General features: G+C 58.3%; 2 protein-coding genes across 7 annotated transcripts in view; both read left to right on the plus strand.

The window, feature by feature from the left end:
• The window catches only part of LOC107160230 (mitogen-activated protein kinase 12-like), a 15,606-nt gene extending 8,635 nt beyond the window's left edge, over positions 1-6,971 (plus strand). For 4 of the 6 annotated variants that reach the window (XM_048803194.1, XM_048803192.1, XM_048803197.1 and 1 more), the window contains 7 exons: positions 3,484-3,507; positions 3,904-4,018; positions 4,279-4,350; positions 4,445-4,524; positions 4,596-4,674; positions 4,751-4,924; positions 6,263-6,971. In XM_048803194.1, the coding sequence (XP_048659151.1) occupies positions 3,484-3,507; positions 3,904-4,018; positions 4,279-4,350; positions 4,445-4,524; positions 4,596-4,674; positions 4,751-4,924; positions 6,263-6,342 (624 nt within the window). In that variant the 3' untranslated portion in view covers positions 6,343-6,971. Of the gene's footprint in view, positions 1-544; positions 1,467-2,912; positions 3,025-3,113; positions 3,144-3,459; positions 3,508-3,903; positions 4,019-4,278; positions 4,351-4,444; positions 4,525-4,595; positions 4,675-4,750; positions 4,925-6,262 lie in introns of those variants that run through there. The other 2 variants (XM_048803195.1, XM_048803196.1) reach the window with 2 other exon arrangements.
• Positions 6,972-8,644: 1,673 nt separating this feature from the next.
• On the plus strand, positions 8,645-14,104 carry Hdac10 (histone deacetylase 10; the record flags this gene model as incomplete). Its single annotated transcript, XM_015506908.2, has 19 exons — positions 8,645-8,929; positions 8,999-9,133; positions 9,333-9,429; positions 9,626-9,723; positions 9,805-9,909; positions 10,044-10,112; positions 10,382-10,508; positions 10,690-10,755; positions 10,974-11,033; positions 11,110-11,199; positions 11,339-11,445; positions 11,514-11,581; positions 11,654-11,906; positions 12,006-12,090; positions 12,584-12,675; positions 12,787-12,843; positions 13,378-13,456; positions 13,602-13,784; positions 13,871-14,104. Coding segments are annotated over exons 1-19 (2,064 nt in total), but the record flags the coding sequence as incomplete, so codon positions are not given.
• Positions 14,105-14,110: the final 6 nt, after the last annotated feature.

Consider the following 14,110-nt stretch of genomic DNA (forward strand, 5'->3'; position numbering starts at 1 on the left):
CACTTGGGGTACCCTTCCACTTCCCAGTCACATTTGGGCCTCATCCCACGAGTTCAGCCACCTCCATCCTTGGTTTCATCCAGCCTCCCACTTCTACCCACCCCCACCCAGGGGCCTATCCATGTCCTCTGTTTAACCAAGGGCTCTGGGCCTCCTCCTCAGTCACCTCCCACCTCTGACCCAGTCTGTGCTGGGTCACTCTGCCAGGCTCCGGAGTGCCCACAGCTGGGCATTGCTGCATCCAGAATGTCCTGAACACAAGCTGGGAGGTTCTGCCGATTGTGATCCACCTTCCCATGAGGAGACTGAGGCTCAGAGAGGCTGGGTGCTCCACTCAGTGGGGACAGGGAGCTGCCACAGACCCCTTAGCCATTTCAGGCTTTCTCTTCTCAAACCCTGGCCCCTTGCTCTGGGCCATAGTCCACACTACAGAGGGCAGATGGACACTGTTCCTCTTCTTTCTAGAGCTCTTCCAGTGCTCCTGGCCCCCATTCTCAGGTCATGTCTGCTGCTCCATCTGCCCACCAGGCCCGTGGCTTCACCCATCCATGTTTCTGCCCACGGGTCTGGCTTTAAGTGCTGTGGTCACCCAGTTGCCTCTCCATTTTGGTTCCACTGTTTCTGTGTTCCACTCTGTTCCTACACTGCAGCAGAAGGTCATGTTCAGCATCACACCTGGGCTTCAACCCTTCTAAAGTGGCTCTTCAGATCAAATTCATCCTTCCTCTGGTGTGTGTGTGTGTGAGGTCCTGCTGGGCTTCCTCCGGCCTCTCCTCCACTCTCCCCTGGCCTGGGCATCAGCCACCTGGCCTCCCCCTCTGTTACTCAAACCCTAGAGGTGTTCTCCCTCCTGTCTTGGCCACCATGTGCCTGGCCTCTACTGGCACATCCACCTGCCCCTCAGGCTGCTGGCATATGCAGTCCCCCTTCAGGAGGGCTTCCTGGGCCTCTAAAGACCCCATTACCCCCAAGTGCTAGAACTGCCATTGTCACGTTGCCTGTCTGCTGTTTATCTGCAGGAGCCAGGTCTGCCACTTAGTCTCAACAGCAGAGGCATGAACCCAGGAAGGAGCTACCTGATGTCCCCACCCTGGTCCTGGGTCGACTTGGCTGGGGAGAGGGACAGGGAGGGAGGGCCAAGAGCTGGTGCCCTAGGACTGCTTGGATCCAGCCCAGACTTAGGACTGCCTCTCTCCCAGAGAATCCCGGCTGTCACCACCCAAAAATAGCCTGTGTCTGTGGGCAAGTACACCAGTGCTTGGCCACACTGCCAGTGGGCACAGTACAAGGAGACAAGGACAGCTGCAGGGGGGGCCTTCCTGCCTTAGTGCAATGCTACCTGCGGTGTGTCCTAAAACCCTGCATCCTCTGTATGTCCTTGACACCACCTGGCCCTCTGCCCTGCAGGTGATTGGGCTGCTGGATGTGTTCACTCCTGATGAGACCCTGGATGACTTCACAGACTTGTGAGTACTGACCTGGGCTGGCCAGGGGTGGGAGGGGGACAGGTGGCTCCTGGGTGCTGGCTTCATGTTTTGGGTGGTCTTGGGGGCCTTCTCCCCATAGCATGAATGGAGGTCCAGGGGCACATAGCCCATCCCCCACTCACATCACAGCCTACTGCACACCTTCCCGTGTTCCTGGGACCCACGGACACTGGCATGCCTGGGAAGAGCTGGGGCTTCCTCTTCCCTCCAGCCTGGCGCCTGGGCCCTTCATGTTGGAGGTGTGAACCCTGGACCCAGTGTTTGTGAACAGGCAGGTCCCGTGCTTCAGACTCTGGCACCTGGTGTGTGCCTCGAAACCAGAGCTGCTGACCTTTGTTGGCAGATGGGTCAGAGGCGGCGAAAGTACCCACCCTGTCTCTGCCCTGCTGAGCTTGCCCTGCAGCTGGCCAGCCCACACTTGCTTTGCTGTTGGCCGAGGTCACAGTAGGTCTGGGAAGGGCTGGAGAAGGCAGCAGGCTACTTGTGGCTTGTCAGAGGTCAAGGCCCACACTGGCCCAGTGTTCTCTGGAGGGGGCTGATGTCATGTTTCCTCCACCTGCCTGCTCATCTCTCTGGCCCAGATGTCTGAGGTCCCCACCTCGGCCCCAGACTCCCTCCTCCCCTGCCTGTGAGGCCTTGGGTCTAGTGGCCTTCAAGGCCCAACCCTAGCCCTTGCCTGGCATGCAGCACTCTTCAGATGGAAGTCCAAAATCCCTATCACAGCTGGGTACAGTGGCATGAGCCTGTGATCTCAGTTTATCCGGAGGCTGTCGCAGAAGGATCATAAGTTCGAGGCCAGCCTTAGCATTACAGCAAAACCCGGTCTCAAAAAAAAACAAAACAGCCAAGTCATGGTGGTGCATGCTATGATCCCAGCAACTCAGGAGCCTGAGGCAGGAGGATCACAAGTTCAAAGCCAGCCTCAGCAATTTAACAAGACCCCTAAGCAACTTAATGAGTTCTTGTCTCAAAATAAAAAAACTAAACAGGCTGGGGATGTGGCTCAGCGGTTAAATACCCCTGCATTCAATCCCTGGTACCAACGAAATGAACAAACAAAACAAGCAGGACTTCTGCTCAGTGGCAGAGCCCTTGTCTAGCAGGGGTGAGGCCACAGGTTTAATAACGACAAAACCAAAAACCCCAAGGAGCAATTCCTTCCCCACCAGACATTCCAGGCAGGGTAGGTGGGAGGGAGGGAGGGTGGGAATGTGCTGGAGAAGATGAGGCCATTGCTCACTGACTGGTAGGGGTCACTGACCAGTGATGAGTGGGGCTTGGGGCATTGACTGGACTGGGATCCAATGAGGACTGGGTGCTACAGGGTACCCCTTGAGGAGTCCCTGCTGGGGCTTGAGCCTGGGTCCAGCCCAGATCCTGAGGCTGGCCCTGCCTGCTGACTGTACTGGGGCGTCCCTTCTGCAGCTACCTGGTGATGCCATTCATGGGCACTGACCTGGGCAAACTCATGAAGCATGAGACACTGAGTGAGGACCGAGTCCAGTTCCTGGTGTATCAGATGCTAAAGGGGCTGAGGGTGAGGCCTGCAGGGTGGCCGCAGGGAGGTGGGTGGAATAGGGCATGGTGGCCCGGAGGGCCTGTGAGCTGACCCCCTCTTTCCCACAGTATATCCATGCTGCTGGTGTCATCCACAGGGTGAGTCCTGGCAGGGGTGGGAGGCCACCTGACTGCCCCTCCCTGGTTGTGTGGGCACAAGAGGGGTTTTATCCCGGACTCGGTTCTTACCTGTAAGGTGGGTACAGTGTGGTCTGATGTGGAGGTGCACACAACACCTCATGCACAGCCTGTCAGAAGTCTGCCCTGGGGCCCCGTCCCTCTACTCTTCCTTGAAGGTCTTTGGGGGCCAGCGGCCAAGCCTTGCCTGGTGGCCCTAGTTGAGGTGCTGCCCAGGCCCTTGGATTGTACCTGCTCTGGCAGGCAGGACACAGTGGCCACCTTTTCTCTGCCCCAGGACCTGAAGCCTGGCAACCTGGCTGTGAACGAGGACTGTGAGCTGAAGGTTTGCTGGGCAGGGTGCAGGGCTCCTTCTCCATCTGCCCAGCCACCTACGTACCCTCAGACCTAGGCAGAAGCCAAACAGTGGGGGCCACAGACACTGGGTGGGGAGGCACTGAGCACGCTTCATCCTTACTTAGGTGAAGGGCAGGTGTCCCCAGTGTGATGTCTGACCCAGGGCAGGGCTGTGAAGGCCCTCCACAGGTCAACAGGGTGACTCCTGCTCCTGAGGTGGGTTAGGCTGGGTGCATTAGCCACAAGGAGGCACCTTGGGGTCCAAGGCTAAGTGGCAGAGTCCCAGGATGGAGGCTTTGAGTGCTGCTCCCTTAGGATCTCCGGGGCAACAGTGGCCTGTCCACTTCTCAGGGGTTCCCTCAGCCCCACCCCAATTCTTCCTCAGATCCTGGACTTTGGTCTGGCCAGGCAAGCAGACAGTGAGATGACAGGGTATGTGGTGACCCGGTGGTACCGGGCCCCTGAGGTCATCTTGAATTGGATGCGCTACACACAGACAGGTAAGAGGCCTCCCTTCATGCCTGGAGACCCATGCTGCATCTGTCTCCCACCTGGTTCTTCCTGGGGAGCCCCATGGCCACTGCTCCCCAGGAGGCTGTGGGCAGGGTGAACCTGCATGGCCTGAGTGTACATGCCCTCCCTTGCTCCATGTCTGTGTTCTCCTCCTACCTTCCCCTGTGTCTGTGTTCCTATGCCCCCTGCCCCTCGTGTGCCTGTTCGTCCCCCTGCCTTCGGGGCACTGACAGAGCTTCTGTCTCAGTGGACATCTGGTCGGTGGGCTGCATCATGGCGGAGATGATTACAGGGAAGATACTGTTTAAGGGCAACGACCGTATCCTCCCTAGTGGGCATCATGAAGTTGGGGAGGTGGGTGGTTGTATGGGTCCTGCCCTCTGGCCTGTGCTGTGCTCCTGACCTCCATGCAGACCTGGACCAGCTGAAGGAGATCATGAAGGTGACAGGGACACCTCCTGCTGAGTTTGTGCAGAAGCTGCAGAGTGCTGAGGTTGGTAGGGAGTGGGCAGGCCAGCTGGACCTGGGCCTGGGAGCTGGCCCCTCACCATTCTTCCTGTATAGGCTAAGAACTACATGAAGGGCCTCCCTGAGCTGGAGAAGAAGGATTTTGCCTCTGTCCTGACCAATGCAAGCCCTCTGGGTAGGTCTGAGTTGGGTGGGGGTCCTGGGTGCTGGGGCACAAAGCAACCCGGTGGGCCTGATGCCTCCTCCCCCAGCTGTGGATCTCCTGGAGAAGATGCTGGTGCTGGATGCAGAGCAGCGGGTGACGGCGGCTGAGGCACTGGCCCACCCATACTTTGAATCCCTGCACGACACAGAGGACGAACCCAAGGCCCAGAAGTATGACGATTCCTTTGATGATGTGGACCGCACCCTGGATGAGTGGAAGCGTGAGTGGGGTTCCCCATGGGGCCCGTGTTGGGGCCTTGTGTGCCCTGGGCCCCTAACCTATGTTCTTGGGTTGCAGGTCAAGTGAGGAAGAGGACAGGAGATCAGAGGGCAGCATGGGGCTGTAGGACTTGGTCAGGGTGACCTCTGGCTAGGGCGGAAGGCCGTGGGGAGGGGTGTTCCTGGCAGAGGCTCCACACAAAGGTTGGCACAGGATGTATCCCAGGAGCTATGCAGAGCAGGTCTGAGCTCAGGGCAGCAGTGCCCCCTGGCCTCTCCCAGCCCCCAAGCCTGCTAGCTCAGCCTCCCTCATTGGGCTACCTAGCCTCTCCCAAGTCTAGGCCAGAGAGCCTGCCAATTGGAGCCCCTCCACATCCATCTGCTTGTCCTCAGGCCTCTCCGCTCATAACTCTTGAAATGGTTCTCACCTCTTCTTGCTGGTTTCAGGACCCCTCTCACCTGGACAACTGCACACTTTTCATATCCTGCCTACAGGGAAAGTCAACCCCCATGCAGGCCCCAGGGCCAAAGCCCCCCTTGACACCCTGCAGTTCTCCTGGAGTTCACACCTCTCCAAGGCTGTGCTCAGCACCGTCAGCTACGTGCTGACTGTCCTCTTACACAGAGGGCCCTCCCTTCACTTTTTTTTTTTTTTTAAAATTGTAGATGACACAATGCCTTTATTTTATTATTTATTGATTTATTTTATGTGGTGCTGAGAATTGAACCCAGTGCCTCATATGTGCTAGGCAGGTGCTATACCACTGAGCCCCAGCCCCTGCCTGCCCCTGGAAGGCTGTTCTGCAGATGCAGCCTGGGGGACAGAAATGTCTGATGCCAGCACCAAGGTGTGCTACTGAGTGCCAAGCTTCATCCTATTGATCTCCTCGACCTGGGGCTTTGGTCCTGCAATCTGGGGTGGAGGGGCTGGACAGGCTGGGGTTTCCGGATCACAGTGCTTAGGGATGCAGTGTTCCTCTGTGCCTCAGCAGGAGCTCCACCCTTCTGCTCTCATGTGCTTATGAAAAGTTTCTGGTGCTAAACAAGATAACATGAAAACCATAGACCTCAGGATCCTCTCTGTGGTTTCCGCCCACATACACTGTGGCTAGGAGCTTTTGCTTTTACAGTAGGCCACGGAGGACATGTGGCCCAGCCCCTGGGTGGAACACGAACTCCCATCACCTCCCGTTTCCCTGGGACAGCCGGCTTTTTCATGCAGACTTTCCCTAGGTGGGCTGGCCTAGTTAGGATAAGAAGAAAGCCCCATGAGGTACTGGCCTCTGTCCTCCAGTGAGAGCAGAGGCTGACTGTCTGGTCTGTCTCTTGTCCCTCTGCAGGTGTCACTTATAAAGAAGTGCTAAGCTTCAAGCCTCCCAGGCAGCTGGGTGCTAGGGTTCCCAAGGAGACGGCCCTGTGAAGACCCCTGGGTGACATAGGGATATGCTAAGAACTCTGGCTGGGAGCCTCATGCCTTAGCCTCCCTTCACTGGGAGGGATCCTGATTATCACTGTGGCCTTGCCTGGAACTTACATCCTAGGGCAGCTGCTTGGAGAGGCCGAGTAGACCCCCTCCGTGAGTGGACTCCCTCTTTTCCCACGTCTGTATCCCTGCTCTTGGGTGCTCCCAGAGCATCTTGACCTTAGGTGACCTTGGAGCATCTTCGCTGTCTGCACAGTACCTCTACCTATCCTGGAATGGAACACAAACTCCCATCACCTCCTGTTTCCCTGGGACAGTCGGCTTTATAGCTGGCCTTGGGCCTTGGGCTCTGGAGCAGTAGTCCCTTCCAACAGGGCGCAGCAAAAAGCTCAGAGATGTTATGGCTCAGGGTCAAGTGCTGGCCTCTGAGCCCTGCCTGCTCTGGACTGTGCAGAGGTCAGCTCTCAAGAAAAGGAGAGGAAAGGCAGTGGGCTTTGACTCAGGGACATCATCTCTCCTGGGGATGGTCATCATGGATTCTCCTGCAAACCCAAGCTGGAGTGTAAACCAGACATTTGGTGTGCCCATCTGGCCAGAAGGAAATAAACCCTTTTGTAGACCTTCCACTCTGGCTGTGTGGCCTGATGCCTGAGCCCCTCCTCAGACTTCTAAACTCCTGCCCTGCATACAGAAAGGTGGCATCCTGAGCTCAACCCTCCAGCCTGGGGGGTCCAAGCACCCTGCCTCCCCACAGATTACATCACTGGTGTCAACCTTCCTAGCCCTGTATCAAAACTGAAAGCCCCACATTAGGGCTTGGCCCCCTCCATTCTTGTGGGGCGACCTTAGTCTTTATTCAGGCTTAAATTCTGAGCCAGTTGGGGGCAGGGCTGATGCAGGATCAGCCAATGGGAAGGATATTAGGACCTCACCAGGATCTCAGACCCTGCTGAATTACCTTCACCCTCCAAGGCTGAGGCTCCTGGGGAGGAAGGGGATGTGCATGCCAACTGAGGTACCTCTGATCTCTGAGGTGGTCCCTTTCCCTTTGACAGTCTCTTGCTCCTCCCCTGGCCACACCCGGGGGGCATCCCCGAGCACATGCTGCCCTCTGTGGGCCATTCTCCTAGGACAGGCCTCAAGATCAGAGGCCACACTGGGCTCCTTAGATTGTTCTTGCTCCTCTACACTGTCCCTCCTGTAGATGTATCCAAACCGGGGTGTATGTGGGGTGGACCATGGAGGGCCCGGTGTCCCTCTCCCACTGCTGGAGTTCCTGTGGACAGGTGCACAGTTGGCTCTGGCAGATAGGGTCAGATGAGTTGCCACCAAGGCCACCCGCCTTTCTGCCCCAGGGCCTTCTCATACCTTTGGTTCAAACCTGGTCAGTCCCTGTGGCTGTCGCATGGTGGAGACCTGCAGGAGGCACCTGTTCCCAGGTGACCAGCCGGTGTTCACCCCTGGCTGTGGCGCTGGTCCTAGGGAGGGCTGGAGGTGCCAGTTAGGTGGCCCAGGGCCTGGATGAGCTCTCCAGGTGTGGCAGGGTGGGCCTGGCACCACCCACTTCTGACCGCCCCAAGACCCTTTCCCCAGGGCCCCTGGATTTTGCGTGTGCCTCTGAGTCTCACGCCTTTTGGTCATCTGCGGGTCCTTTTATCCTTGCCCGTCCTGCTTCCCGCCTGTAGCCTCCTGCCCTGCCTGACCCGACACTGCTGCAGCCCCCTGTCCGGTCCTGTCTGCGCCTCAGCCCAGACCCGACGACTTTCCACTCATGGTCTCGGGGTCTTCCTGAAGCCTAGGTCGGATTCTGGCAGTTCCTTCTTGAAGCTTGCCGTGGGGCTGCACGTTGATGCCGCCCAGGACCAGCTGAGTCGGGTCCCTGAACCACTTGCCGCCCCCTTTGAGCCCACGGACCCTTGGCCACACCGACTCTTCCCTGAGCCCTGGCCAGGTGCCGGGAGCCGCACTGGACTCAGCGGGCCGCTAACACGTCTGACCCTGTGTCCTTCGCGCTCGGAGTGGGTTCCGGGGACATTTGAGGCAGAAGACAGACGGATGGGCGGGGCTTCAATGACAGTCCACAGGAGGGTCTGGGGACTATTCTCTCTCCTCTCACCCTACACCCCTCCCATCACCAGAAGGGCTTGGGGGCGGGGACCCTCCCCAGGCTCCCAGCGGTGGGAGAAGGTGGCTCTAGAGCCCGAGAGCCGGCCGAGCCACGGGGCGAGGCCGAGAAGTCTAGGCCGCCCGGTCCCTCTGGGGCGGGGCTTGCGGGGGCGGGTCCGGGACTCGGAAGCCGGAAGTCAGGCCCTGGGGTCCACGCTGAACCCTGGCCGCGCTCCCTCGGTGCGCCTGCCTGGCCTGTGTGTTTATGCCCAGACTCGGTGCCCGCTGCCGAACTTGGTCTCAGGAGGGTTCCAGGCGTTGGGCTGTTCCCAGTTTGCAAGTTGGGGACCTACAGTGCGGTCACCAGCCAGCGGAGGGCGTGCCACATCAGAGTGGTCCAAAGTGACTACAGTCTAGCTATGGGGACCGCACTCGTGTACCATGAGGATATGATGGTCAGCCGGCTGCTCTGGGACGAGTAAGTGTGAGCTGGCGGAGGTGGGTACAGGGAGGGGACTCTGGACACTGAGCTCCCAGTGTACTTCAGCCCCGAGTGCAGGATCGAGTGTCCGGAGCGCTTGGCCGCAGCCTTGGACGGCCTTCGGCAGTACGGCCTGGAGCAGAGGTGCCTGCGCTTAGTAGCCCGCGAGGCCTCGGAGGAGGAGCTGGGCCTGGTGCACAGGTCAGAGGAGAGCCCACCTAGAGAGCTGGGCTAGCCCCAGCCTTCAGGGCCTCCCAGAGGGAGCCTGTTCCCCATGTGCCTCACCTTCACCTTCCAGTGGAGGTGCTGCTCAAAGGCTTGAGGGAGCTTGGGAGGGACTCCCTGTGGCCCCACCCCACTCCCCTGCTGGTGACCTGCCTCCCTGACTGGCCATCTGCAGCCCTGAATATGTGGCCCTGGTGCAGAGGACTCAGGCCCTGAGCAAGGAGGAGCTCCAGGTACTGTCTGGACAGTACGATGCCGTCTACTTCCACCCGGTGCGTCCCCCTGTACAGCACCCACCCACCTAGATCTAACACACCCACCGACTATGTGTGTTCACACCTGTGGCTGCCACCTGCCAGCATCCCCTCGTTCCTGCTCACTGCTGGCACCCTGGGCCTGCCTGGTCCTTTCTGCTCAGCAGCATGCTCTGCAAAGGCAGGGGGCTGATCTGTATTCCTGCCCCCATAGAGTACCTTTCACTGTGCCCGGCTAGCTGCCGGGGCTGCCCTTCAGCTGGTGGACGCTGTGCTGACAGGAGCCGCACACAATGGGCTGGCCTTAGTGAGGTGAGAGCTGCTCCCCTCACCTGGCTATTCCCTTTGGCTGGCTCCATGAGAGGACAGAATGACCCCACTCTCACCCTCCAGGCCTCCTGGGCACCATAGCCAAAGGGCAGCTGCCAATGGGTTTTGTGTGTTCAACAATGTGGCAATAGCAGCTGAACATGCCAAGCGGAAACACGGGCTGCACAGGTGGGTGCCGAGCTGTGCAGGGTGGAGCAGGTGGCAGAAAATCCCTACCCATTCCCTTCCCAACCCTGGCTGGGCTTCTGGCCTGGAGGTGGGAGGCCCTGCCCTATAGTGACCCCAGCATTGTCTGATTTCAGGATCCTCATTGTTGACTGGGATGTCCACCATGGCCAGGGTATTCAGTATATATTTGAAGATGATCCCAGGTGAGCTGTAGGTGAGGACATGACACTTTCCTGCAGCCCCATTTATGTATTTATTTAAATACTGGGGATGGAACCCAGGGCTTTGCACATGCTAAGCATTCTACAGCTGAGCTACACCCCAGCCTGCAACTCCACTTTTGAGGGAGTGCACAGACTGACTTGGGAAAATCCAAGGGGGAGACTTGGACATGTGTGCAGGGGTCAGTGTTCTTTAAGGAGCTGTGGAGCTGCCAAGCTTCCTGACTTCTGACCCTGCACACTGTCTGCAGTGTCCTTTACTTCTCCTGGCACCGCTATGAACATGGGCACTTCTGGCCCTTTCTGCAAGAATCCAACGTAGATGCAGTAGGGAGGGGGCAGGGGCGAGGCTTCACTGTCAACCTGCCCTGGAACCAGGTACCTGCCCTTGACACCCAGAACTTGCTCCCAGCCCACCTCCCAGTCTGCACCTCTCCCCTGCCCCACAGCTCTGGGCCGTCTTGCCATACTTTCTACAGCCTGGGATCCAGCGGGTAAGACCCTGAAGTCCCCACTGGCAGGGCTGCCCACTGACACCTCTTCCCTGCACCCGAGGCAGGTTGGGATGGGAAACGCTGACTACCTGGCTGCCTTCCTGCACACGTTGCTCCCACTGGCCTTCGAGGTGACTTTTCGGTGGGGGCTCTCTAGGGCAGATGACCCATGCCTGCTCATAGTTCCCCCACAGAGGAAGAGGGTTGTCATCCACTTCACCTGTGTAGGAGCAGATCCCCGGTGGGTAGGGAGGGTCTCTGACTGACATGAATAGTGGGCAGGCAGCTCATGGAGGTTTCCCTGGCTCCAGCCGCTCTCTTTCTCTTCCTCGCCTGATTTTGCCTGCAGTTTGACCCTGAGCTGGTGCTGGTCTCAGCAGGATTTGACTCAGCCATTGGGGACCCTGAGGTGAGGCCTGGTCTGGCTGAGGAGGGCCTCTGGGGTCCTGGACTCAGGCCCCCATCATACATGGCTCTGGTTCCAGGGGCAGATGCGGGCCACACCAGAGTGCTTCGCCCACCTCACACAGCTGCTGCAGGTGCTGGCCAATGGCCGGGTTTGTGCCGTGCTGGAGGTAACTGGGGGCAGCTGGGAGGATGCCTAATACTCAGGAGTATGGGAGCCAGGTCAAGACACAATCTTGTGGGGCACCTGTCTGGGAGAGCTACCCACCCCAGTGACACCCTTCCTCTATCCTGTCTCCACCCTCCCAGGGTGGCTACCACCTGGAGTCCCTGGCCAAGTCAGTGTGCATGATGGTACAGGCACTGCTGGGTGACCCTGTACCCCCGCTGTCCGGGCCTATGGTGCCATGTCGGAGGTATGAAGGGCTGGAGGGTGGGAGAGGCTAGGTATGAGTCAGGCCCATGGCCGTGCTTCTCCCCACAGTGCGCTAGAGTCCATCCACAGTGTCCGGATGACCCAGGCCCCCTACTGGATGAGCCTCCAAAAGCAAGGTCAGTGTGGTCTGGGCTGGTGGGTTCACCTCACACTCCTCTGCAGTGGCCATGACTCTGAACCTCCTCCAGATGTGGCCACCGTGCTGAGGCCTGGCAGCCACTCCCCAGACGGGACACTTGCAACTCTGCTGCCTGGAGGACCCACATGCGAGGCAGCAGCAACTACACTGAACTCTTTTCTGGACCCGCTGCACCTCTGCCCCATACCCCCTATCCGCACGGCCGTTGCCCTGACTGTGCCAGATGCCACCTTGCCCCTGCCCCCTGGTGTGCTGTGTCAGGAGGGCTCAGCACCAAGGGAGGAGACAGAAGCCTGGGCCAGGTGTGCAGGATGGGCCCAGGGAGAGGGCTGAGGACATGCATGTGCATATGACTGATGCACTGTCACTTGGTGTCCATGTGTCCCTCTGGCCTATCACAGACTATACAGGTCTTTAGCCCAGGATGAGGCCCTTGATGCACTTGGGAAGCTCCTGTACCTTTTCGATAGGATCCTGGATGGGCAGGTAGGGTTGCTGAGAGGCTGGGGGGTACCTGGATCTGGGGACTGGGTCTGAGGCATGGCTTGTCCAGAGGAGGCAGTGCAGACACATTACCCTTTGTAGGGATTATTATCAGAAATATTCTTTGGCAGAGAGGGGAAGTGGATGACTTTTTATTTTTTCCAGCTTTTGGGATTGAACCCAGGGCCTTATACTTGCTAGGTAAGCTCTCTCTCTTTGAGCGATACCCCCCGCCCTTTTTATTTTTGAAACAGGGTTTTGCTGTTGTCCAGCTGACCTTGAACTTATGATGATCCTCCTGCCTCATTTTCTTGAGTAGCTAAAAGTATAGGCATTGCAACTATTGGGCTTCAAAGTGTAGTTTCAAGCACCTTGTTTATGGAAATGGACAGATTTGGTATGAAGGAGGACTGATGAGAGCTGTATAGGCAGGGACCTAGTTTGGGAGTTGGCTGGGGCTGCACCCATCACTGTTGTCTATTTTTTCTTCCCACAGGTGAGCAGTGGCATCACAGCCACCCCTGCCTCTGCTGCAGAAGCCATCCTGGATGTGGCCATTAGGCGAGCTCTGTGCCATAGAGCCCAGAGGTGAGCCTCTCTTGGTTGTGCTGATACCCCAAGGGCAGGGTCCATGTGGTGAGGGCTCTGGGAGTAGACTGGGCAATATGCACAGCCTATGCTGGGTGGATTCTTCCTCAGGTTGTTCTGTGTGGCCCTGGGACAGCTGGATCGGCCTCCAGACCTTGCTGATGACGGGTATGGTCCAGATGGCACATCTGTCCAGTTGCACATATGGATGGTCAAGTGACAGGCGTGCAACTAGGTCCCCTGGGGTGACTGGTGGGCAGGGTACCATGCAGTATAGAATGGGGCCTTCCAGCCAGGTGCGGTAGTGTATATATTCCTGCAATCCCAGCAGCTAGGGAGGTGGAGGCAGTTCAAAGCCAGCCTTAGCAACTTAGTGAGGCCCTAAGCAACTCAGTGAGACCCTGTCTCTAAATAAAATACAAAATAGGGCTGGAGATGTGTCTCAGTGGTTGAGTACCCCTGAGTTCAATCCTTCTTATAAAAAAAAAAAAAAATCAAAACAAAAAAAAACCCCAGAAAGAATGGAGCCTTCCACAACTAGTCTGGGAAGGGAGTCTGTGGGGCAGTGCTAGGCCAGGAGAGTTGGCAGTTACAGTGCCCCTGCTCCACTCCTCCCAGAGCTCCCCTCTGCTGTCTGGGCTTAGGAGAGCTGAGCAGGGTCTCACACATATGCACCTGTCCATGGTGCTCTCTCTCTGGAAGGAGGATTCTGTGGCTGAACATTGGGGGCAAGGAGGCAGTTGCCTCATCCATGTTTCACATCTCGACACCACTGCCAAGGGTGAGTGGTTCTGTGGTGGTGGCCCCTGGCCCTTCTTGGCTTCATACTCACACTCTGGGGACTCTGAGTTTGTGAGGTGGGATGGCAGAAGCCAGCAGGAGTGACCCCTAGAATGGGGGTTGGGGTTTTGCTGCTTTCCCCACAGACGACTGGAGGGTTCCTGAGCTGCGTCTTGGGTCTGGTGCTGCCCTTGGCCTATGGCTTTCAGCCTGACCTGGTGCTGGTGGCACTGGGGCCTGCCCATGGCCTGCAGAACCCCCATGCTGCTCTCCTGGCTGCAATGCTTCGTGGGCCAGCAGGGGGCCGAGTCCTGGCCCTCATTGGGGAGGTAAGCTGCGCTTGGTGGAAACGCTGAGGTAGAAGGTGCCTGGAGAGAAACCAGTGGCTCACTGCCCCATATCTGGCCCGGTCCAGGAATCCACACCCCAGCTGGCAAGCACGCTGGCCCGCGTGCTGCACGGAGAGGCACCTCCCAACCTAGGCCCTTTCTTGATGGCCTCTCCAGAGGATATCCAGGCCCTGCTGCACCTGAGAGCGCAGCTGGAGCCCCGGTGGAAGATGCTGCAGGTGGCCGGTGAGGCCCTGGGCAGCGGTGGCTCTGAACCAGCTGCGCAGAGCCAGCCGACTGCGCGCCCCTTCCCCGCCGCCCCACCT

The sequence above is a fragment of the Marmota marmota genome, unplaced genomic scaffold, assembly GCF_001458135.2.
Source record: "Marmota marmota marmota unplaced genomic scaffold, marMar, whole genome shotgun sequence".
Classification (NCBI taxonomy): Eukaryota; Metazoa; Chordata; class Mammalia; order Rodentia; family Sciuridae; genus Marmota; species Marmota marmota.